The sequence below is a fragment of the Carassius auratus genome, unplaced genomic scaffold (assembly GCF_003368295.1).
Source record: "Carassius auratus strain Wakin unplaced genomic scaffold, ASM336829v1 scaf_tig00026380, whole genome shotgun sequence".
Taxonomy (NCBI): Eukaryota; Metazoa; Chordata; class Actinopteri; order Cypriniformes; family Cyprinidae; genus Carassius; species Carassius auratus.
In genome coordinates this window covers 3,626-27,905 of record NW_020525513.1, presented here as the reverse complement: position 1 = coordinate 27,905, position 24,280 = coordinate 3,626, and the positions used below count along the sequence as shown (strand labels likewise).

The window sequence follows — 24,280 nt, the reverse complement described above, 5'->3', positions numbered from 1 at the left end:
TCCCAAAGTTGGAAACAGCGCCACCTATGGGTCGTGAGATACCAAAAATTCACATTTCTGCTTATAACTTTTGAACAATTAGTTGGAAAATCATGATCTTGGTGTCTTTCTATTCCTTGGGTCATGCCGAATCTATGGATGTAAATTTTGTCAGGATTGACTAAACTACCTTAAAATGCTAGGCAACTTTCTTTAGTGACCTCATCCTCACACCTTAACCTCTCTTCTGTGCCATGCAAACAGTGTGTCAACTAATGTGGCGCACTTAGCTAAGGCACTCGTCCTGAACCCGAGAGGTCGTGGGATCGAATCCGGGGTGGGTCACGTCGGTCCGATGGAAGTTTCGTTTTGGCCGTTTTGCTTCGTCCCGCTCGTTGCTCTGGCTACAGCCCTTCAGGGCTTGGCCCCGGTATCGCTGCTTGCAGCTATATTTATTATTATTCTTCTTCTTCTTCTTCTTCTTCTTCTCGTCTAATGGGAGTCTATGGCAGCCCTATGAAGGAAACATGGGAAAATGATGAAATTTGGCACACTTGTATAACCGGTCATTATAAGTGATCTGACCAACTTTGGGGTCTCTAGGCCAAACTCTATAGCGCCACCAGCAGTCCAAAAATTCAACATTCAAACGTTAATAACTGTTGAACCACTAATTCTATTAAAATAAAACTTAGTACATCTATTTTGTCTCTTTATGGAGATTCCATTCCACACCTTACATTAAGACTCCGCCCATTACAGTAGCAGCCATTTTGAAAAGTACAGTAATCAGTCTAAACAATACTCCTCCTTCAAAATTGGTCCAATTCTTCTGAAATTTGGCACATAAAATCTTTGGACTGAGCTGCACAGAATTGACTTAACAGAATTTTTTGAACACTAATGAAAAAAAGTTATGATGCTGTGAACTTACTGAGGTTGACCTCAAATCGGTTGAGATGCTGTATCTCAGCCAAACTTTGATCAATCGAAACCAAACTTGGTACACTTCATCTACACCATAATCTGGGGGTCCATGCCAAATTTGGGAACAGCGCCACCTATGGGTGTTGAGATACCAAAAATGCACTTTTTGGCTTATAACTTCTGAACAATTCATCAGAAAATTATGATCTTGATGTCTATGGTTTCTGTAGATCATTTCGAATCTGTGGAGGTCAATTTTGTCAAGACCACCTGGACCACCCGTCCGCCATTTTGAAATTTGTCAAAAATTGCTATAACTTTTGAACTACTGTACAAATCTTCACAACAATTGATAGGCATCATCAACACCATATGCTGGAGGTACCCCGGAAGTTGGAAGACAGCGCCACCTAGTGTTCAAGAGATATAACGATTCTTGCAAAACCCCTTATAACTACTGTAAATGTTGATAAATTTTTGTTATTTTTATGTCATTTTATTCCTTTGGTTATGCCGATTCTGAGGATGTCTCAATTGTCATTTTCCAACATGGCATCTGTCCGCCATATTGAAAGGAAATAAATACAGTTTTTTCGCAACTCCTCCCTGAAATCTTGTTCAATTTTGTTCAAAGTTTTATCAGATGAACTTCAGACCGGGCCTGACAGAAATGACTTAACAGATTTTTGATATTCACTCCCGTTCCAGAGATGTACGGCTCCAAAGTTGACCGTGCCTGTGCTTGTTGATTTATGCTAATTAGCTTAGCATGCTAATTAGCTAAAATGCTAAAACTTTTCTATTCACTCTAATGGGTTTCTTGAGCAATCTGGTTAACTTTGACAATGTTAGCATTTTTTAGCGTAGCATGCTAATCTGTCTAAAATGCTACTTCGGGCTTGTGAGAGAGATCATTCTCACACCTTAACTTCTCTTCTGTGCCGTGTAAATTGTGTGTCAACTAATGTGGCACACTTAGCTAAGGCGTTGGTTCTGAACCTGTGAGGTTGTGGGTTCGAAACCTGTATGGGAAAAGTTTAAAATTGGGTATAAAGTTGTCATTTTAAATCCTTTATTACATGGGTAAGAGCTGTACTAAAGTTTCTTAAAATGGGATCAAAAATAAGTGTGTTTTTGTAACTTCATTCTGTGTTCGTTCTCATCAGACCTTCTGATTTCACCTTATCTGTAATTCTGAATCTATCTGTTCTGGTAAAGTGCTGAAAAAGTTGCTTGAAAAACCCTTAAAAGCCAAAGAGCAATAAGGGCTTGGCCCCAGAAAGGCTGCTTGCAGCTTTAATTCTTATTATATTTATATTTTCCGTTTTCATTTTAATTAGTCAATTTTTTTGTCATTTTGATGTGTTTGCCATTTCTGTTTATCTACAAAGAAAAAGAAAATAGTGAAATAGCAGTGGAGTTATGGAAAATAAGACCATTCGTTTTGTCTTGTTATATCACTATTTGTGTACTCTTACAGTATTTATTAATGTTTTGAATGATTTTCAATTATATAATTTCAATTTAATCTTTTAATTTATTGAATGCTTTTGTCTATTTTAAACCTTAAAAAAATATATATTATTATTTAAAATGAGTATTTTAGTTGTAGTACTACCAGTTTTACTTCAAATAATTGTATTGACAAACACTTTTCAGGTGAACTACAAAGAAATAAATGAGTAAAATAATGCAATTATGGAAAACAGCGATACATTTTTATTTTATTATTACCTATATAATATTTATTTGTTTATTCATATTTTGAATTGGCTTTTAATTTATTTTTTTTCCTTTTTATATTTTATTTTGTTTATTCATGTTTTTAAGTCATTTTTATTTATTTTTATATTTTACTATTTCTCTATTTATTTGTATTTTAACTTTTTCAAGTAGTTACAAAACAGTACTAGACATATGTAAATGACGATGAAATAAAATAAAATCAATAGTAATTAGGAATGGCAGTAGACAGCAGGTGCATCGCTATGTTGCTGTCTTTTATTCAGTCTGTCTTTATTATTTTTCAGTTCAGTGATGTGAGGCTGTGAACTCTCTCATGATTTAATATGAAGCATTTTCTCATTCTGCTCACTCTCAGCTTGCACTTTGATTTCATTTGACCCCAGTACAGCAGGATCTCTGACCTGAGATCAGCACCTCAATGAAAGAGACTGTTATGTCAAGGATCGAGGATCATGTTTTTAAAAGTTACAGTCACAAATGATCACACTTTCGGTATATTCTTATTATTTAATATTGTATTATTTATTAATGTTTTAAATTAGCCATGGGTTATGTAGTTAACTAAAACTAAAACCTTTACGTGAATTAAACAACTACTGAAATGAAGTATAGAATTTCAGATAGTTTTGTTAATGTTCAACATTACTCATTTTAATTTAGTGTAATTTTATAATAAAAAAATAAGCCAAAAAAAAAAATTACTTAAATCGATATGGTTACACAAACATACATGCATACATATATATACACCCATATATATATATAAACCTACTTCAAATTACAAAAACACAATATTACTAAAACTTTTAAAAGAATTTGGAAATATAAAAAATAGAAATCCTTCAAAATATTAATTCAATTATTTTTTTAATATTACAATTATTCATATTATTAAAATTATTATTTATACTTTCAGAATTGTTTCTGTTTTAGAAATTTGTAATGGTGCTTTTATTTTTACAAAAAAAAATCCCTTTTTAATTTTATAGTAGTAATTTTCTTTTAGTAATATTTAATCTGCTTTTGACATTTTCCTTAGTTTTTATAATATTATATTTTTATGTATTGATATTTAATTTTTTGTAGATTTTTTATTTATTTATTTTATTTAGGTTTTGTTCTAATAATTTAAGTGTTAGGGTTAATTTTAGGGATATTTTTTTTCAGTTTTTAATATAGTTTCTAGATTAAGTTTTTAACCTAATATTTGCATTTTATATAAAAAAAAAGATTGTCATTGGTTTTAGTTTTATCATGTGTCCTTTATATTTGGCTGTAATTCTAGGATAATTTGCTTCAAAAACAATCACAAGGGGGCAGTAGAATCCCATGAGGTCACACGGTCACTGACGACTGGAATATAGCTCAGGATTTATAATTATAACAAATTACAGCATAACTGGAATATTCTGAATGTGACCTTTTAAAGGTAAAGAGCCGGTGAAAGATGGTAACTGAATACTAAAGAAAAGAGTTCATGTGAGAAAACCAAACTGGATGACAAGGCGTATATATGAAAGATTATTGGTTTTATGTGTGTGTATAAATTACAGCAATAATGCAAAATGATGTACAGACCTACAGAAAGAAATGTGGGGCAGAAGGGCTGGATATTAAAAATAAATAGTTGACACCACCACCACCATCATCATCAATCATCATCATCTTCTTCTTCTTGAGGTATGTGTGTGGTGTAAATGAATTGTGCAGTTTCTTTCTCATTGGATGCCTGCACGGCTCGGTCAGACAGGATTGGGAGGGGGTTTGGCTTTTCTTCTCCCTAAAGACAGTATTAAAGCATCATTCCTGCATCACTGTGGAGGAGACAGAGAAACAGAGAGACGCACGTCTTCATCAGCTGAGCGCAGGAGGAGAGCGGTGAGTGGCTTCACTGACAGCTTGCATCGACTCTCATAATGCAACTCAGATATTCAGATACACAATGATCATTCATTGCATTTCAAGCATTTAGGTGAATGCATTGGGTCAGGACTCAGGAGGAGGTATGTGATTGTTATGCATGTCTCTAAAAGCTGTTTAGACTGGTCCTGGATCAGCTCTATTATTAGACATATGCATTGCAAATAGAAAGCAACACAGATGGCAGAGACAGTCATGCATGTTGTGCAATTAATGCGGCGTGATTCAAATTGATTTTTGAGTTAGTGGCTCTCTTCTTTGGTGGAGTTTGGTCTGCTGGCTGGCACAGACTTTCTGGACATTTTGAGAAATTTCACATCAAGATCATTAGGTTTTAGTTACATGGATTAAAATCTGCTTAGCTTTGAACGAGACTGCTCATCAAATAGTTTTTGAGCAACATCCTCAAAAGGCTGCTGATGAGTGTGTGTTATGTAAAGGGAAGTTGAGTTTTTTTTTTAATATCTGACGGCATTCAGAGTCAATAAATGTTCTTTACAGACACATCTACAAGTTTTTGAGTTTAAAAAGAACCCTTTTTCTTTTGCACTTCAAAGCTTTGCATCATTTTAGAGTCTTGGATGATAGAAAAGCAAAGTCATTCTCTGGAAATGTGTTGTTGTGGCTCGGGGCCCATCCAGGTTTCTTGTGTATATAGTCATAGTCTAAACTCCAGCATTCTTTCAGCTCTGATCTTTCTCTAATTCCTCAACGCTTGACTGACTGTGCGTGCGATTAGTGGCTTTCGTTGCTCTCAGCTATCAGATCAGCTTCTACTTCCTCAAGACGGGATGCTGAAAATTAAATGTACTCTATGGTTAAACTGATCACTGGTAATAAATGTTAACTCTGTAAATCCTGACATATGAAGTAAAAGTCCAGAAAAAAATCATTTTATTTTAAATGGAACCGTTCTTGCATGTGTTTTTTGTTGAGCATCACATTTGATACATCAGGCATTAATGGCTCTTAATAGTTTTACATAGTGAAGCATCTCAGTTTTATTCAGAGGTCCAGTCTGAGCAAAAATATGCAATTTTGTGCAGATGGTGATATTTTTATGGACAAAAGGTGAGATGAAATTCTGTCAGATTTTAATGTAAATCAAAGAAATCTTTATAACCGCATAGCAGATACTTACATTAAGTGAAATAAAACTTCTTTCAGTTTATATCTTCAGCAATATATCTTAGTAAGATGATATTTAAATGATCAAAATATATAATGCAATACAATGATGATTGAGAGAGATATCTAAACAAATAAACCCTACTCAAAAGTTTAATCATCGTATTTGAGACTCAGATTAAAAATTATTTTCTTAAAAAAAGATAATCAAGTAAACCTATGCTGCTTTAGTCCAGTAAGTGTTTGTCTTGCAATATTACTAACAATATCAAAGTTATTCTTATCTTTACTTTTTAAAAATCAGTAAAGATGCAAGTTTTGATCATTTTAGAGGCTTTAGAAATTTGCATAGTTGATGGGGATTATAATACCCATGTTTGGTAATTATGCATCATTTCTGGCATTAAGCTCTTGTTTTGTCTCAGTGGACAGATGAAGCCTTTATCATATAAGAGATGTGGTGGGCTATAGCATAAATTAAATAGTGAAGAAGCAGCTGTGTGCTTCCCTACTGCAGACAGATGGCCATCACAGGTATAAAGCTCATGTGCATTAATTGTAGGCATAAAAATATAAAAATGCATTTGCAGTGCTTTTCTTCCATGATGTGAAAAACAAGATATTAATCCAGGAATAAATTCAGGGCAAGATTTGGTTTTACCGAACTGAACACCTTTAATATTGCAGACACTAGTCCACATCGAGATTTGATTAAATGCTCTACTTTTGATTTATTCATACAAAAATGGCCGAATTCCATGACGTTCTGTATATATATAGAGGGAGACCGCCGACAGACCAGGATCTTGTCTTCATGACAACAATATCTATACTTCATGTTGAGCATAAATTTAAAGCCTACTGATAAAGGACACCTTCAACAGTATTGACGGCAAAATAAGCTATGTTTAACAGGTGCAATATTTGAAAATCGAAAATTATAAATTTATTTTTTAAATTAATCATTCAAATGATTCGCGATCCCGCTACGAACTCCCGAACTGATTCAAATGATTCGCGAGTCAGTAATGGGGATCGCGAATCATTTGAATCAGTTCGGGAGTTCGTAGCGGGATCGCGAATCATTTGAATCAGTTTGGGAGTTCGTAGCGGGATCGCGAATCATTTGAGTCAGTAATGGGGATCGCGAATCATTTGAATCAGTTTGGGAGTTCGGAGCGGGTTCGCGAATCATTTGAGTCAGTAATGGGGATCGCAAATCATTTGAGTCAGTTCGGGAGTTCAGAGCGGGATCACGAATTTGAAACAGTTCGGGAGTTCGTAGCGGGATCGCGAATCAAATCATTTGAGCCAGTTATGGGGATCGCGAATCATTTGAATCAGTTTGGGAGTTCGGAGCGGGTTCGCGAATCATTTGAGTCAGTAATGGGGATCGCAAATCATTTGAGTCAGTTCGGGAGTTCGGAGCGGGTTCGCGAATCATTTGAGTCAGTTTGGGAGTTCGTAGCGGGTTCGCGAATCATTTGAGTCAGTTCGGGAGTTCAAAGCGGGTTCGCGAATCATTTGAGTCAGTTTGGGGATTGCAAATCATTTGAATCAGTTCGGGAGTTCGTAGCGGGATCACGAATCACGAAAAGTTCGCGCTCATAAATTTTCAAATTGGCCTTAACCTTTAATTCGTTGCTTCCAACTGGGGTGGCAGCAGGGGTGGCAAGGCTTTCTTTTAGTGTGGCATTTGCCACCCTATGCCACCTTGGTAGATCCGCCCCTGCCGATCAGGAATCGATTAGACTGATTAGGTTTCTGGTGATGTGAGTCAAAGCAGAGCAAGTCGTGACATTTTGAGGAAAACATTGGATAGATTTGGACATAGTTTTAATACAAATTAATCAAGTTAATGTGTTGCATATTTGTCTGTTATAATAAATGAATCAGGCAATATTGCTGCACTCAAAAAAATCATGCCATGGTTTATTATGAACTATTTGCATCTATTTGATTTTATTTAAATAATAATAATTATTTTCATTTGGAAAACAATTTGATTAATTCAGACAGAAAGTGTGAACCTGGTTAAAACATCTATGACTATGAAACAAGCTATATTCAATTACTTAAAAATGTATGAAATTAAAACAGTTGATTTATTTATTGATGATAAATATACAAACCTGGTTATTATATATTTAAAATACATTTTTATTAATACTATTACAGAATCTGACCTGGTTCCTTTATGTAGTACTGTAAAAACTGTGTAATTCAAAAGGATGGAATTTTTATAATATTTTTGCAATTCAAATACTCAGATGTAGGTTTAAATATTTTCAGTACAACACTACATTGTTCACAGTAAGACCAGAAACATTTTGATTTCTCTTAACAGAAACATTCTGCTATTCCTCTCTAATCAGAATTGCAAAGAGCCCGCAACCGAACCTTGAGGTACACTGCTCACTTTTCTGAGGTCTGCATGGAAATATCTGCCTTGTAGAATTCATTGGGTGTTCAAAGGCATGTAAAAATAAGGGTAACCCTATTTGACAGTCCACACTCAGCTCTCCATGGATTTAACACCATTCTGCATCCGTTAACTTAAAGGGAGACTCATCGAAATGGTGGTAAAGGGATAAACTTGTTGAGGTTGAACAAATAAACATTGCTCAAAAGCTTGATAATCACTTTTGATACTCATTTAAACATGGTTGAAAAAAAAGATAATCATATAAACCAAACTTGAAATATTACTGACAATATCAAAGTTATTCTCATGTTTACTTTATAAAAAATTGGATTTCACAGCAAAAAGACACTATATGAAGGAGGATATTTTCACAATTATAGTGAAAGACCTTTTAGTATCTAAAAATGTGAGTCATTTATCAGGCTACAGAAGTTTTGTTCAACAAAGTTTTGATCATGTTAGAGGCCTTAGAAATTTAATACAGTAGGCTTTATAGGGTTAAGTGGCATGTATGCAGGTTTGTAAGATGTACTTTGAGATACTGCTAAACTATTATATATCACCTCTGCTTCCTATTTTTTGGCTTTGCTAGAATCCATTTTTCTAGGTCGCTGGGCCTTTTGCAGTGGGCATGCAGACAGACCCTTTAGGAGCACATTGTGTTGTGAAGCTAAAATGCCTCGGTTTCTTTTTACGTCACATCAATTTGTGGAGCGTTTCCGTGGGCTAGTGACGCTTCTCCTGCTCGGCAGCTGCTGATGAATTCCAAGTGACATGGGTTTTTCTCTTGGCTTCGTGGCGCGCCTTTGCTTTCCTGTTATGAAAGCTTCTTAACACCTGATTTATTGGACATGTTCACAGAACAATGTCCATTTTGTGTAAGAATTTCTTGGAATTTTTATTGAAAGCAAAGAGATGAAAATGAGAAATGCTTTGGAGAAGAAGGTGAAAAGTGAAACTGGATTTGAATCCTTATCTACCATATGAGAAACATGGCTTAATGCGTCTGGAGCTTAATGCTAAGTGTGCACAATAAGAATGAAGCAATCCCATCTTGTGATGTTTTAAAAAGAGCAATGTTGTTTTAATGTCTTTGATATACTATTATAGTTTTTTTTGTATATTTTATATAAGATTGATTATTTTCTTTGTTTATTTTGTTGCGTTTAGTTGCATTTTAGTTGTTCAATTTAAAGCAAATGCATTGGCAACACTTTATCTAAACACTGTAAAATTGCATGATAATTGCGATTACAGCTTTGTAAGATTAAATCTTCTGATATATTACACATTTATTGTACTATTTTTTTGGTAATTTTTCATAATTTGCAATAATGTAATTTATAACAGTAATATATTTATCTTTTTTCTATTTAGAGTCAAAACATACTTCAACTACTAAAATATTATATTTAAATTATATAATAATTTATTATTATTAGACATTAAAGAAATTAACATGCAAATATTTGATTCGATAATTGAAATGTTAACTTAAAATCTCAGGGGAACCATGGAAATATTACGAATAATTTTAATGGTTTAAGAATCCTAAAAAAAGTTTGTTACAGGCCAATTAAATTTGTTCAGGAATAATAAATACGTTTGGATTTGAACAGGACCAGGGTTGCCAAATATAAACACGATGTAAATCAAATTACAAAAAGATGCAAACAGCAGCACTTTACATGAATAAGCATCTAAACATCCCATGTGTAAAACTTATTTTGGTCCACTTATTCGTCTTTGATATGATAACGCTGACATGTTTGTGTAAAGACAGAGCTTTAATGAGTTTACACCAGCACATCTCTCTGTTTACCTCCCACTCGACAAATAACATCCCCAATTAATCCCAGCATCTCGTTATCCCACATCTCATTAACCTGCATTCTGCTAGAAGTGAGATTAGCTTGATGTATTTAATACAACATTCTGGAAGGTTGTGGACAAATGGAGCAGGGGTGGAGGAGAGCAGGTGTTTTTGCTAAAGTCGGCTGGTGGTTGGGTGTCTATAAGCCCCAAGGCGTATATAAATCACAGCACAAGAGCTCACTAGAGTGTATTATAGGTAATAATATCAGCTGCTCTGGAACAGCTGAGGTTCTAGATTGTGGATGTGTGCAGGGTTGTAGAATAGAAGCAGTGTTTTCCAAATCCAGGCGTGCTGACATCGCTGATCAAAATCAGTATCATGTGCCAAATGTCTCATCTGGTTCCAGAGCGCACAATGATGTGGATTTAGGTTTTAATATGTGCAATCACTTTGCTAATGAAGCTTGTAGTTCTTCAGTGGTTCTTTGCAGCATCTTAGGTTCCTCAGTGAACCCTCTAAAATGTTTTGTTTCAATCTTAAAGTTAAAGGTTCTTTATTGTCATCGATGGTTCCATAAAGAACCTTCAATATTTAAAAACCTTGCCATTGCGCAAAAGGTTCTTTAAAGTGGAAAAGGCTTTTTTTTGATGATTCAAATGTTTGCAATCTTAAAAATTAAGGTTCTTTATTGGCATCAATGGTTCCATGAAGATTTTCCTTTTTATTGTAACTTTAATTTTTAAGACTCTCTATGGCTATTCGATTATTATAAATGTTGATGATTATTCACTCTTTCAAATATCTCTTCGAAAAGGGTGTCATAGAACAACTATTTTTTGGTTCTGGTTACCAATTCTTGAAAGAAAACATTTTCTTAGTGTGTGAAAAAAAAATGTAAATAACCTTGTTCCACTATAAAGAACCTTTTGTTCAATGGAAACATTGCATGGATGTTATATGTTCTTTATTGAATCATCAGTGCCAATAAAGAAGCTTTAACCCTTTAACAGCATATATAGTTATATGAAGATGTAGACTCTTATAAATAAAACTTCCAAAAGTGTGTTCATAGTGATGCCATGGAAGAACCATTTTTGGTTCCCTAAGGAACCTTTCAGTGAATAGCTCTTAAAAAATATATTTTTTTTCGTTTGAAGAACATTATAATGATCTAAAGAACCTTTTTCCACTACGATTCCATCAATGTTAAATGTTCTTTATGCAACCATTGATTCCAATAAAGAACCTTTAGAGTGTAGGTGCTTCAGATCAGTGATTTCTGGGTTCTTTAAAGCACCAAAACATAGATGTTTAACTAAATATCCTTGTATAGCATCAAGCTGTTTTTTAAAGACTGCTTAGTTTCATATAAGAATATTTAGTGTATTTGTATAAAACTCACCCAAAGATTTCCGCAGCTGTGCTAGCTTTTTATGCAACTTTCAGAATTTCATGGCTCAGTAATATTGAATTCGCTTTAGCTAATAATACAATAATGCAATCAGTTTCCTTAATGTCCCAGCATAGAAAATGACTTCCCCCAACAGCTGACCCTACCAGAAAGACATGCACTGGCTCATGATCTATTGTAGTCTGTGACAAAGGGTTTCTGTGGGTCTTAATTCACCCTTCCACAAATTAGAGCCTTAAAAAGATCAAAAATTTTTGCATTTTTGTCTTGTTTTCCAGTATAAACATCTACACATCCTTAGATCAAGATACATACTTGATATGGAAAGTGTGGATATGGAGACCGATTTCTTACCAAATTAACTGTTTATGCTTAAAATGAACAAATATCTATCAATGGGGTTTGAAAACTTTTTTTTTCCTTTTGAAAAGATAATTTTCCTGACACCACTGGCAGCTATTCATTCTTGTTTCAATCACAAACTCACTTCATTTTGATACATTTCTTCCATTTAATGGTTAAATTGTTTACTCCGGTTTTAAAATCCTTAAATGTACCTCCAATCACTATCTTTTCACTTTTTTTTTTTACTTTCAAAACCTGCAGAAACCCTGTGGTTCAGCTGTAGAGCCAAATTCCTCCCTTTATTGTTCCATAAATGCGCATCTCTGTCTGCGTTGAATGTTATTTGTATATAGCTGAGTGTAGAGTTGCAAGCATTTACATTAAAGTGCAAGGCTGACGTTTTTGTCCGCGTCAGCATTTCTGTTTAAATCCAAGCAGGGTTTTCAAGCAGCCAATGCAAACATATTTGATTTTTGATGCACATTTCAGTGTAGCCTTTAAAGATCCAGCAGGCCGTTGGAGACACATGTTCATGCTTTCTATGGAAACGGCTGATGAGATGAATAGTGACAGTGCTGGTGAGAGTGTGATGTAATTTCAGAACAGAATCTCCCCTTTACTCGGTCTCGATGTCCTCCTCCTCTTCTTTTCAGCTCTAGATGGCCATCAGTCATGTCCTCTGTCACCTTGACATTTTCAATCAGCGGTTCGAGTGTCTCTGTGGGGACGGAGTAGAATTTGTCCAACACGCCGGAAAGAGCAGTGCATCGACTCATTAATGCTATGACATGCTCTAATGTCAAAAGGCACCGAGCGGATTTCACTTTCGCTGGAGATAAAGAGCAAAACAGCTGTTGTAATTGCTCTACCTTTTGAAAATTATTTCCTGACCGATGCGTCCCTCCGTATGCGCAGCACGGTGTTCCTCTAAAATCCCCTCTGTTGGTTGATTGTGATTGGGTAATCATACGGACAGATTGGGCCGCTGGGAGCTTTTGGTCATAAATTAAAGCATTCTGTTCTCCAGTTTGGTTTGGCTGCACGCTGGGTGTAATTGACTGTTGTGCTTTTGTTCTTTAGGACGGACTGTGAGATGTACGGCAGACAGATGGAGTCCACCGCTGGAATCGAGGAGCTGACGGACGAGGAGAAGGAAATTATAAACAGCGTGCTGGCGCGAGCTAAGATGATGGAGGCCATGGAGCAAGAGAGGATTGGGTGAGACGTTGACTTGAAGTCGTGTTGTTGTTCTGCTCAATCTACTCTATTTCTGTTGTGCTTTATATGAAACAGATTGATTCACAGGGAAAAAATAACAGAATTAATGATGCAGACGTCTTCAAATATGAGACCGATTCAAATTCTGCTGTAAAGTAGCTCTAAAGAGACTTTTTTTCAGTTCAATGTTGATTCAGTTCAGTTCAATAACAGTGTCGATTTAGCTAATTCCATCCATTATGAAACAAATTCAGCTCCACAGAGTGAACATTTCTCAGCAGATTCTTCTCAGATCTAAATATCTATTATCATATTAATTGTGTATCTTTATTCTCCTAATGTATGTCAATTATTGACTCATTTGTGTCCGTTTCTATTTGTCCCATGATATATTAGGAGTAACAACTGAGACAACTTTGATATTTTAGGTACAGTAAATAATAATGGAGAACATTAGGTCTCTTCTGATAAAAAAGAGCCATGTTTATCCAATGAAATATGTCCACTGCCAGATGGAAAGAAAAATCTTATATATTGTCTCAACTGTCTGTTGAAGGTGGGAGTAAGATTAAATGGAGACTAAATGAAGACTTAATTCGTTTTACAATATCCATGATGTTTTTTAAGTTCTCTTCCTCATTAATTGTTATAAAAGTTGTGTCCTTCTGTATTCATCATAAGGCAATTTTGAGGGAAAAAAATTATATAGAGTATATAGAGCACTCCATTAAGTTTCTGTTCATTTCTGTGCAAATGAAATATTCCTCTGTCCAAGAAAAACAGTTTCAAAAAGTAAAACAATCAAACAGAGACCTACTGTCTGAAACCTGAAGCTTCATGCTTGTTTGGTTGTGTTTTATATTGTCTACATGATTTAATTTTAAGCTCCCTGATCCTAGAGTATGTGTCTCATGTGTCCATTTTTATTCCTAATACGGCATGACACCTGGAACAAAGTTTATATCAAAAGTTGGTCTTTGAAAGACAGAAATATAATTGACCTAATGCACTGACACTATTGGATGAGAACAAAATTTGTGCTGAATAAAGACACCAACTTCAGTAATACAACTGAACTGATTAAACACTGAACTAAATTAAAGACACTATTGTCTTCTATAAAGCTGCTTTACAACTTGATTTACTCTCATAATTGCTGAATTTTATAACATTGGCACTATTATTTCCCTGTTAATGTGATTAATGTGAGGCTGCCTAGAAGCAATCCATACTGTATAAATAAATGCATTTCACTTTTCCCGAACACTCTGTCTTCTACTGGTTGACCAAACAGGTTTTCATATAAATGTGTTATCCTCAGGGTCACATATGCTATCACATTATCACACACAGGACTGGACTCAGTAGCCCCCGTAGCAAAAGCAATACTGACCAACACCTGAGAAGAACACCTTCCTTCTCATTCTCTCTCTCTCTTTCTGAGCACTTTGCTTGTGTAACGTCTTAACTCACTGTTCTTTACGTCAATACATTACAACAACGACATGGAGGATGGGCAGAAGTGTGCTGACCTTATACTTGGATGTTTTTTGTCCCGCAGGCGTCTGGTAAATCACCTGGACAGCATGAAGCGGACGGCCTGCGGTGATGGTTACTCGCGTTGTTTATTCTGTGGCCAACAGTTCGGTCTGACGGGCGTCAGAGCGGTCGTGTGCGCCGAGTGTAAAAAGGTAAACATGCATTCGACAAGCCTTTGACCTCATGCAATTATTTAATGCATGCTGAGTTCTTATTCCCTTAACGATTGTCCAGAAATAACCCAGCTGAAATGAATGCGTGATATGCATTTATATTTATTATGCCCTGTCTATAACTGAGTCATGTGCACATTTGAGAGGGATTCCAATCAGTCTGCATGATCAGAAATAATGACACGGTCTTCTGCGATGCATGACCCAAAGATCAGTAATCTGTTTAATGACCCCAGAGGAGATGTTTAGTGTGTGGCTGTTTTTACTGATGGAAGTTAAGGCCATCTGAATGCGTTTACAGCGCCGTCTGTGTTTCGCCCCCACAGAACATGTGCACTAAGTGTGGCGTTCAAAGCGTCACTCATTCCAGTCCAATATGGCTGTGCAAAATCTGCAGTGAGCACAAAGAGGTGAGATGCATGGAGGTATATCTCAATTGTGTTTTAGCAATAACAGTTCAGACAAAACCTCATCATTTTGCATCATTTTGCTGTTCTTTCCACACTAATGGAGACTTCTCCAGCTCATCCTGTTCAGACAATGACAGTTCATTGCGACCGTGACTTCCAAGGTCCAAAAAGTGCAATTAAAGCATCATTAAAATAGTCCATGCGACGTGGGCTAAAATCCAAGTCTTCTGAAGTCACATGCTTTGAATGAGAAACAGATTTAAGTCATTTATTTGTGGAGCTCTTAAATTACTTTCAGACGTGTTGTATCAAGTTTGATGATGTTGATGCAGTGTTTTTTTTTTTTTTTAGATATTATTGACATAGTATTATGGTTTTGTTAATATAGTTTGAATTCGATTTTATTTTTAAATATTCTTTTGGCAATTTATTTTTTGTTAATTTGACTGATTCTTTTCATATTTATTGATTTTTAAAAATTGTCTATAAAATGTATTACATTTTAGTTATTTTAGTACTTGAACTAAGCAAAATGCTAAAATAAAATGCAATAAAAATAATAATATATACACACACACATTTGTGATTTGGATATGCAAAATCAGAAGAGCACAAGTCAAATGCTTTTTTATCCCTGTGATCACTTTAAACTGTAATTTAATGGAAATAAATTGCATAAATATTGAAAATAAATAATTTCTCACACACTATATGAAAACATCATGTGAGCCATTTCCTGTTTGGGTGAATTATTCATTAAATTTGATATGGATGTAACTGTACTGTGAATCCTTCCTGTTTAAACATCTGTTTTTATTTTCAGAAAAGTGTTTATGCATATCTGCACTTACCTGGCATTGACGAGATCCTTCGTTTTGACGGCTGTGCTTATGCAGCAATTAAACAAATCCATTTCTACAACGTTTTTAAATCAACTCCTAAATGCTCGATAAATAATATTTAAATTAATCCACTGAGCCGCTGACATTTTATATCATAACAGCAGGGTAGAACTGAGTTTCTGCATTTTTATATTCCAGCCATTCCGGCTCCCAGCTGATGCTGATGTGGATGGTAATTGGCTGAGATGGGATTCACAGGTGCTGTAAAATAAAACATAGTAAGATGTAATGCAGCATTGGTTTGCAGTTAACTTGAAAGCATAGCAATCCATTCTATTTTTCAGACTCTATGAATTCCAGCTAATGGTGTTAAATACGTACAGTATATTTGATCTCCTGAGATTCAACTGGGTTTGAAATTGCTTAGCTTTTTTTTGTGTGTGTCTTTTAAGCGTATCAAATTACTTGGAAAGTGGAACAGCAAAGATCTGCAAAATGGCTGATTCTTAACCTAAATTTAAATTTCTGTCTTTGGCTGTAGTCAGGCCAAAATTAGTTTAGCAGACTCTTACAATTCCCTCATGCAAGAGTTTACTAAACTGAGCACAAACGTATGTTATTAGTGACGAATTAGAATAAATTAGTGTGCAAAAACTACATTAAAGTTGCCAAATGATCATTTACTCTTTCCCAAAGATGCTGAAGCGGTCTGGTGCCTGGTTCTTCAAAGGTTTACCACATCAGATCTTACCCGCTCCTTTACCGATCTCTAATAATAGAGACGTCACCAGTGCACCAACTTCAACCAATCCTTCCACCGATCGAGAGCCTTCCGTATCATCACGGCCAAAAAACGGAGGTAAACTCTGTTTCAGTTTGGCTTTGCATTGGACTAATTCCCAATTACAAATTCTCAGTATCATGCAATTAATTTTTTTATGTATTTGCATGGGTAATTTATTGTAATGTTTTCATAATTCATGGTCCAAAGAAACTACTCTATTTCTATTCAGAGAGCATGCAGGTCACCGACAGAGAGCAGCAGATATCTGGCAAGTGTCCTGCATTTCAATAACACTAGAAGGAAATAAATCTTACGATTGCAGCATCATTTTCCTGTTTTCTCCTGTGCTCAGCAGAAACGATGCCCAGTAAACGAGACGAGCATTCTGTCATATCCCAAAGAGCCCTAGAGGAAGACAGAGGTGGACAGTCTATGAGCAGGAGCACAGTTCAGTCCGGACAAACTTACTCACCTGTGGTGAAGAGAGAATTACCAGCGATGAGCTCCAAACCTCCAGTGTCGACCCTTTTCGTGACTCCCATACCAAAAGGTGAGAGATCTCCTGTCAGATTCACATAGCATAGGCAGTAATGAATCTGGAATGGGGATATTCTGCAAGTGTATGTGTCCTTTGCTTGCATCGCAGTTCCACGTAAATTCCACGGATTTCATTCTATGTCAAAATTCAGGAGCAAATAGGTCGTTATAAAGGCAATAACTGACACCACTTTTAATTACGACACACACCAGGGTTATTATAGTTAAATAAAACAAAAATAAAAACAAAAAAACTTTTGCATTACTTGAAATAATTGGGATAGTTCATAAAAACGAAAAATGAAAATTTATGAAAAAAAAAAATACTATAGAAGTCAATGGCTACCATCAACTGCTGGTTAACAGCGTTCTTCAAAATATATATTATATAATATATGTTGTATTCAGCAGAAGTCGGAAACTCAAACAGGTTTGGAATAAGTAGAGGGTTAGAAAATAATGACAACATTAAAATATGTGGGCAAACTCTCCCTTTAATATTATGTTATGTGCAAATAAGCATCTGCTTAGTGATAATCATGTCACTGCAATTAATTCACTAATTATATTCTAAAATATGATTTCCTGGAAAAAATAAGATTTACAAAATTATACCACATTACACACACACACACACACAAACACACACACACAGCTCTGTCTATTAAAATGTGAAGATGAATAGACAATCATAATATGCATTTTGCATATTGTTTTGCAATGTGTCACTGGAATGAACTCATTAGATGAAGCTGATGTTCTTGTTCACTTTACATTTAAATTTAAGATGGACTAGGATTTATAAAGGAAGTTTTTGTGCATAAATCAAATAGTGATGTACGTTCACATTTAGGAACATTTTGTGGAAGTCTTCATAAATGTGGTCCCTGGGCTTGTGAGCAGAATGCTGTAGGTTTGAATCCCACAAGCGTTTAATTCGTCGCCACTGTGCCCTTAATCAAGACGCTTAACCTCAGATTGCTCCAGTGGACTGAACCTGTAACAAACGCACTGCAGATTGCTTCAGTTAACCGCATCAGCTAAATGGCTTCTTACAGTTGGTTGATGCATCTGGATATGTTATCGATCTGGATGTGTTTACTGTGTTTCCTTACTTAATTGTTTTTAGTATCAGACTGTTGCAATTGCACATTTTTGTTTCCCCACAATCTGCACAATAAGAGCACACGTCACTTGGTATGATTTCTAGATCCTGTGAGTCGATCGGAGGCCATGGCATCACCTGCTATACAGACCAACACATGTTTTTCAGCTGCCAACATCATTCCCTCTTCACGCCAGCCACCACCCCCCACCGCAGAGGATGAAGAGGACGCCAACAGCTATGACTCTGACGATGCCAGTAAGATGCTAATTTGCACTGACATATGGACATGTTTGTACCCCATGGGAACCACAGAACAAAATGGTTTACCGTGCATGCAAGTCTTGCATCACAGATTGCATAAAGTCAGCAGACGTGTGCATGAGACTGTTATTCTTCACTGTCTGCTTTTTCATGCCTCTGACACGATTTTGTCCGCTTTCCAGCCACTCTGGGCATGTTGGACTTCAGTCTGCTCTACGAGGAGGAGAAAAACGAACTGCACTGCAACATAATCAAAGCAAAGGTATTGTCTTTCTTTTGCACTGGAAAAACCTTTCTGAAGGATCATGTGTTCAACTGCTAACCATGCAATTATTCCATCTTTGGTGAAGGGTCTCAAGCCCATGGACTCCAATGGTCTGGCTGACCCTTATGTGAAACTGCACTTGCTTCCAGGAGCCAGTAAGGTAGTGGTCTTTAAAAGAGGTTATGTGATGTGAAAAATATAAATAAAAATGAAGCACATAAAAGTTTGAATCTGACAATCTTCTCAATTGGATTAAAAAAAGAAGTTCTTTACCATGCCTATGTTTATATTTAGTTTTACTGCTCAGTGGAGAAGACTAAAAGGCTAAAACGTTCTTCTGACATATACATCAACTTCATTTTTAGATATGTTTAGGTATAAACAATTATACTCAAGTTAGCTCTGACGACATTATCGCAATGGCTTTTGCCGTTTTTATTCGTAATGCATGTAATGCACATGTATCGCATTGCAACGTTTAGCATTGGACTCTTTCCAACTGATGAATATTAGTTCAACATAACTGCAACATGAAGCTGTACAAGTAGTTGTAGAAATGGTAAACTCACAGAATGTGATGGATGCATGATATCTTGTTGATCTCTTAGTCTAACAAACTAAGAACAAAGACGATTCGTACCACCTTGAACCCTGTGTGGAACGAGACCCTTGTTTATCATGGCATCACTAATGAAGACTTGCAGAAAAAGACTCTCAGGTAAAAGCAGCTTTACTGTATTTAATGCACTGAAGCTTTCAGAGGTAAATGAACGGACAACATAATGCTAATTGTTTACAGTTCTCCTTCCTCAGTTATTTGCTTGTTGGAATGAGCTGACTTGCATTTTATTTCATTGCATTTACAACGAGCCCCACTGATGTATTTTGTTAGAATAGTTTGCAGTGGACTTAATTAAAGCGGTGACATTTCCCAGAGTGGAAAGGGTCATCATCCGAATTGTATCCCGGCAGGCTTTCGGTCAGTGATGAGGACAAGTTCGGCCATAATGAGTTTATCGGAGAGACGCGTGTGGTCTTGAAAAAACTGAAGCTGAACCAGAAGAAGACCTACAATGTGTGTCTTGAGAGAGTGATTCCGGTGAGCTGAAGGGGACAGTAAAACGTCCTGTAGATAGTTTATTATATTTGGGTCATTCCTACACTTTGGACTAAGCAGGATTGTTTAAATTTTATATATAATATAATAATTGTTTTATTCTTATCAGAGGGAGAAAATTTAGTATAATAACCCTAACAATCTAGATATTTTACACGTGATCTGGGAAATGTTTCCCATTGACATTTTTACAAAACAACATGCAGTTTAATGTTTTAAGATAATGCAGGACTGTTTCTTCATCTGAACAGATTTTGAGGAGTTTTGCATTGCATAACTTTCTCTACAGTGGATCCTCTGCAGTGAATGGGTGCCGTCAAAATGAGAGTCCAAACAGCTGATAAAAACATCCCAATAATCCACAAGTAATCCACAGCACTCCAGTCCATCAGTTAATGTCTTGTGATGCGAAAAACTATGTGTGCGTAAGAAACAAATCCACCATTAAGATGTTTTTAACTTCAAATCATTATGGGGTCCATAATCTATAATATTGGTTTCTTCAGTGAAAAGTCGTCTTGTCAGAATCAGGAGAGAAATATGCATGGCTCAAACACTGTTAAGCAAATGCGAAAACCAAGTTGCAATGCAGTTCTAAACAAATACGTCGGTGGATTTTGATGCGAGAGGACAAAAAGGGGACAGACTTGTTTTCTGAAGGAAGACTCATATTTTTTTATTGACTTATTTTGGCCAAAAGCAACATTTTAAGGCAAGGTAAACATGCTTCAATGATGAATTTGCTTCTTACAAACATGCAGCTTTTGACTTCACCAGTCATTAACTGTTGGACTGGAGTGCTGTGGATTATTGTGATGTTTTTATCAGCTGTTTGGACTCTCATTCTGACGGCACCCATTCACTGCAGAGCATCCACTGGTTAGTTATGTCAAAGATAATTACTGAATGTGCTTTCTAATATTTAAAATTAGCTAATTTAGAAAAATTTTACCTCGATTTTACAGGAATTTGTCAAGCGCTTTTTAAAATTATTATTTCTAGGTTGGGTACTAAAAATGAATTTGTGTTGAATGGGGTACATTTATGCATGGGAAACCATGTGGCATGAAAGATTACCATTTCTTGTCAAATATGCAGTATTGTTTCATGGGGACATATAATCCAAATTGTAGAAATGACCCAAATTGACTTTGCATTGCATTGAATTGACATGTGTTTATCACCTGGAACACAGGTGAGATGTACTGCAGGCGCAGGTGCATCTCGTGGCATGGCGCTCTATGAGGAGGAGGTAACTGCACCATACATTGTGTGAAATAAATATGAAAATAAATACTTACCACACTGTGTTCCCAAGAGAGCATTATCATTAGATTCTGGTTGGTATTATCACCATTGGGCACCTGTGTGCATAATAAGGCATCTTGTTAAAAGATTGATCTGTTAATTAGTGTCCACAAGAAGATATATGGGTTTACTCCTCTTCTGTGTGGCGTTTTGTAGTTGAAGAACGACGAAGAGGAAGAGGAGAGGGGACGTATCCTGATTTCTCTCACCTACAACAGCCAACAAAGTCGTCTGATTGTGGGTGTAGTTCGATGTGCTCATCTGGCAGCAATGGACTCCAATGGCTATTCAGACCCCTTTGTAAAGATGCAAGTATACAGCAATCTAGTAAAAAGCTCCAAAAGGCACTTCTTAAAGTGTCATTAAAATGTTCTCTGTAAGAAGAATCATTTGCTTGGTAGAATTGTTTTGTGAAAGTCATTACGCTCATTTAACACGCTGGATTTTGAATTCTGTTTTTCAGTCACTTGAAGCCTGACATGGGAAAGAAAGCAAAGTATAAAACTCAGATCAAGAAGAAGACACTTAACCCTGAGTTTAATGAGGTCTGTGGTGCTAAAACCTGCAGTGAACATCTTGCCACACTCGACGCTGACATGACACCATGATCGTGTTTTAATACGCTCTGACACTATAGTGAAATAACTCTTTTTGGAGCATATATCGTATGAAATGGACCTGGCAAGGTTTTTTATTTTATTTGATTTCAGGAGTTTGGCTATGAAGTTAAGCATCCTGAACTGGCAAAGAAGACGTTGGATGTCTCTGTCTGGGATTATGACATGGGAAAATCGAATGATTTCATAGGTGAGAAATATATATATTTGTGATGTGTATGAAGCCCAAGACCCAACGTCATGAAAAAAAAAAGTTAAGTGTCTATTTAAAGGAATAGTTCTCCCAAATGTGGTCACCTTCAGGCTATCCAATATGTAGATGAGTTTGTATCTTCATCAGAACAGATTTGGAGAAATTTATCATTACATCACTTGCTCACCAATGGATGCTCTGCAGTGAATGGGTGCCGTCAGATTGAGAGTCCAAACAGCTGATAAAAACATCACAATATTCCACACCACTCCAGTCCATCAGTTAATGTCTGGTGAAGCCAAAAGCTGCGTGTTTGTAACAAACAAATCCCATCATTAAAATGTTTTTAACTTCAAATGTGTGCTTTTGTCCAAAATACGAGTCCTCTTTCCAGTCATCGCGTCTGAATCAGGAGAGATATCTCTACAGAACAAGCACTGTTTACAAGCCCGAAACAGTCAAAAAGAAATAAGTGAGTGGATTTTGATTTCAGAGAACAAAAGGGGATGGACTTTTCACAGGAGGAAGTGTTATTATGGATTATGGACTCTTATTTTGGCCAGAAGCTTTGGTTTAAAGCTAAAACGTAATAATTAATTGATCAATTTAATTTGTAATTAATTATAACCAATGGTGCAACAAATCAAGCCTTAATAATTGATTTGTTTCTTACAAACACGCAGCTTTTGTCTTCACCAGACATTAACTGATGGTCTGGAGTGCTGTGGATTATTGTGATGTTTTTATCAGCTGTTTAGACTCTCATTCTGACGGCACCCATTCACTGCAGAGCATCGTTTGGTGAGCAAGTGATGCAATTGCAATGCTACATTTCCCCAAATTTGTTCCAATGAAGATAGAAACTCATCTACGTCTTGGATGACCTGAGGGTGAATACATGTTCAGCAACTTTTCATTTTTAGCTGACCTATTTCTTTAAGCTTTTCATGTGTCTCTTCCGCACAGGTGGATGCCAGCTTGGTATCACCGCTAAGGGCGAATGTCTGAAGCACTGGTATGAATGTCTGAAGAACAAGGACAAGAAGATCGAACGCTGGCATGTTCTGTTGAATCAAAACAACATTGAGGCCGATGACTGAGGTGTCGACAGTATGTGGTTCCATCTTCCAAATGAAGACATCTCGCTTCCAAGCTCGAACTGCTGATAATGTTTACATGTCATCCAGAAAAAAAAAAAAACACCTTTGTCTTTGCTTCTCCCGAAACCCTGTGATGAGCTGTAGTGGTCCAACTGAGAAAAACCTAGAAAACCCAGTTACTTTGTTTTTCTGGTGGGAAAAAGACTGTGTGTGATATTCTTTGACTCAGTAAATGCCTTAAAGAACAAAACCTCATGAATACAGATGTGACACAAATATATTAGTCATTAAACCCTGCAACCAAATCAATTCAAGGACACTAGGGAATAAAAAAGACTTTACTCTAGTTCATGTGAAATGCTATTGTACACACTATTGTTTGGCATTAGAAATATATGCTTTCCTTGCATATGTCTCTTATTCATTTATGTTTATGTTTCAATCATTATGTCACAGATGAGAAAGACTGTGTAAAACAAATTGTGAGTATAACGTTTAGACAACTATTAGAGTTGTATTCAGTAATTGACAGGTTGTACAGGTTCAGTATTGCATATGGAAATATCTTAATGTCGTGTTTCCTAATTCTACGTTATTATCATTGTGTTGCTTGAATTTATTTCTGTAACATGTTTACGGTTCAGAAAATGGTGTTGGTAATTCACAATACCCAATAAAGTGTTCTCAGCTATCGCCTATGAATCAGTGACGTGAACTAATGAATCTTTCTACAGCCTTCTGGAAACTGGAACAAAGGTCATCAGGTGAACTCGCAGTCTCTGAAGTGTCATGCGAAGCCTGGGTTTCTGGTGTTGTGTCTGATGTTAGTATACTATCTTTCAAGGTCATGTTCTTTAAAATCATTCCCGAAGCTCGACCTTCGAACCGTGACGAGGAATTAAACTTCCCTGGGTCTTTCATGTTTACCTACATCATTATGTAACAGATAAACTCAATGTTTCCTTCAAGCTGACAGGAAATTTCTTTGCTTTTCTTCCATTAGACATAAATGCATGTATTTTTCTTTAGCTATTACGTTTAGAAAAGTATGTGTCATATGTTTATATGTCATAGCCAAAATGAATTGCAAAAATTTGGACTAATTTCAAAC

General features: G+C 36.0%; 1 protein-coding gene across 1 annotated transcript; it reads left to right on the top strand.

Moving 5' to 3' along the window:
• Positions 1–4,255: 4,255 nt before the first annotated feature.
• On the top strand, positions 4,256–23,862 carry LOC113078688 (rabphilin-3A-like). The gene is made up of 17 exons (XM_026251022.1): positions 4,256–4,530; positions 12,778–12,915; positions 14,477–14,606; positions 14,954–15,037; positions 16,576–16,738; positions 16,893–16,931; positions 17,016–17,213; positions 18,411–18,563; positions 18,752–18,831; positions 18,920–18,994; positions 19,443–19,552; positions 19,807–19,933; positions 21,147–21,203; positions 21,416–21,567; positions 21,723–21,804; positions 21,970–22,066; positions 23,036–23,862. The coding sequence occupies exons 2-17, from the start codon at positions 12,791–12,793 to the stop codon at positions 23,167–23,169; spliced, it is 1,806 nt and encodes a 601-aa protein (XP_026106807.1). The 5' UTR covers positions 4,256–4,530; positions 12,778–12,790; the 3' UTR covers positions 23,170–23,862.
• Positions 23,863–24,280: the final 418 nt, after the last annotated feature.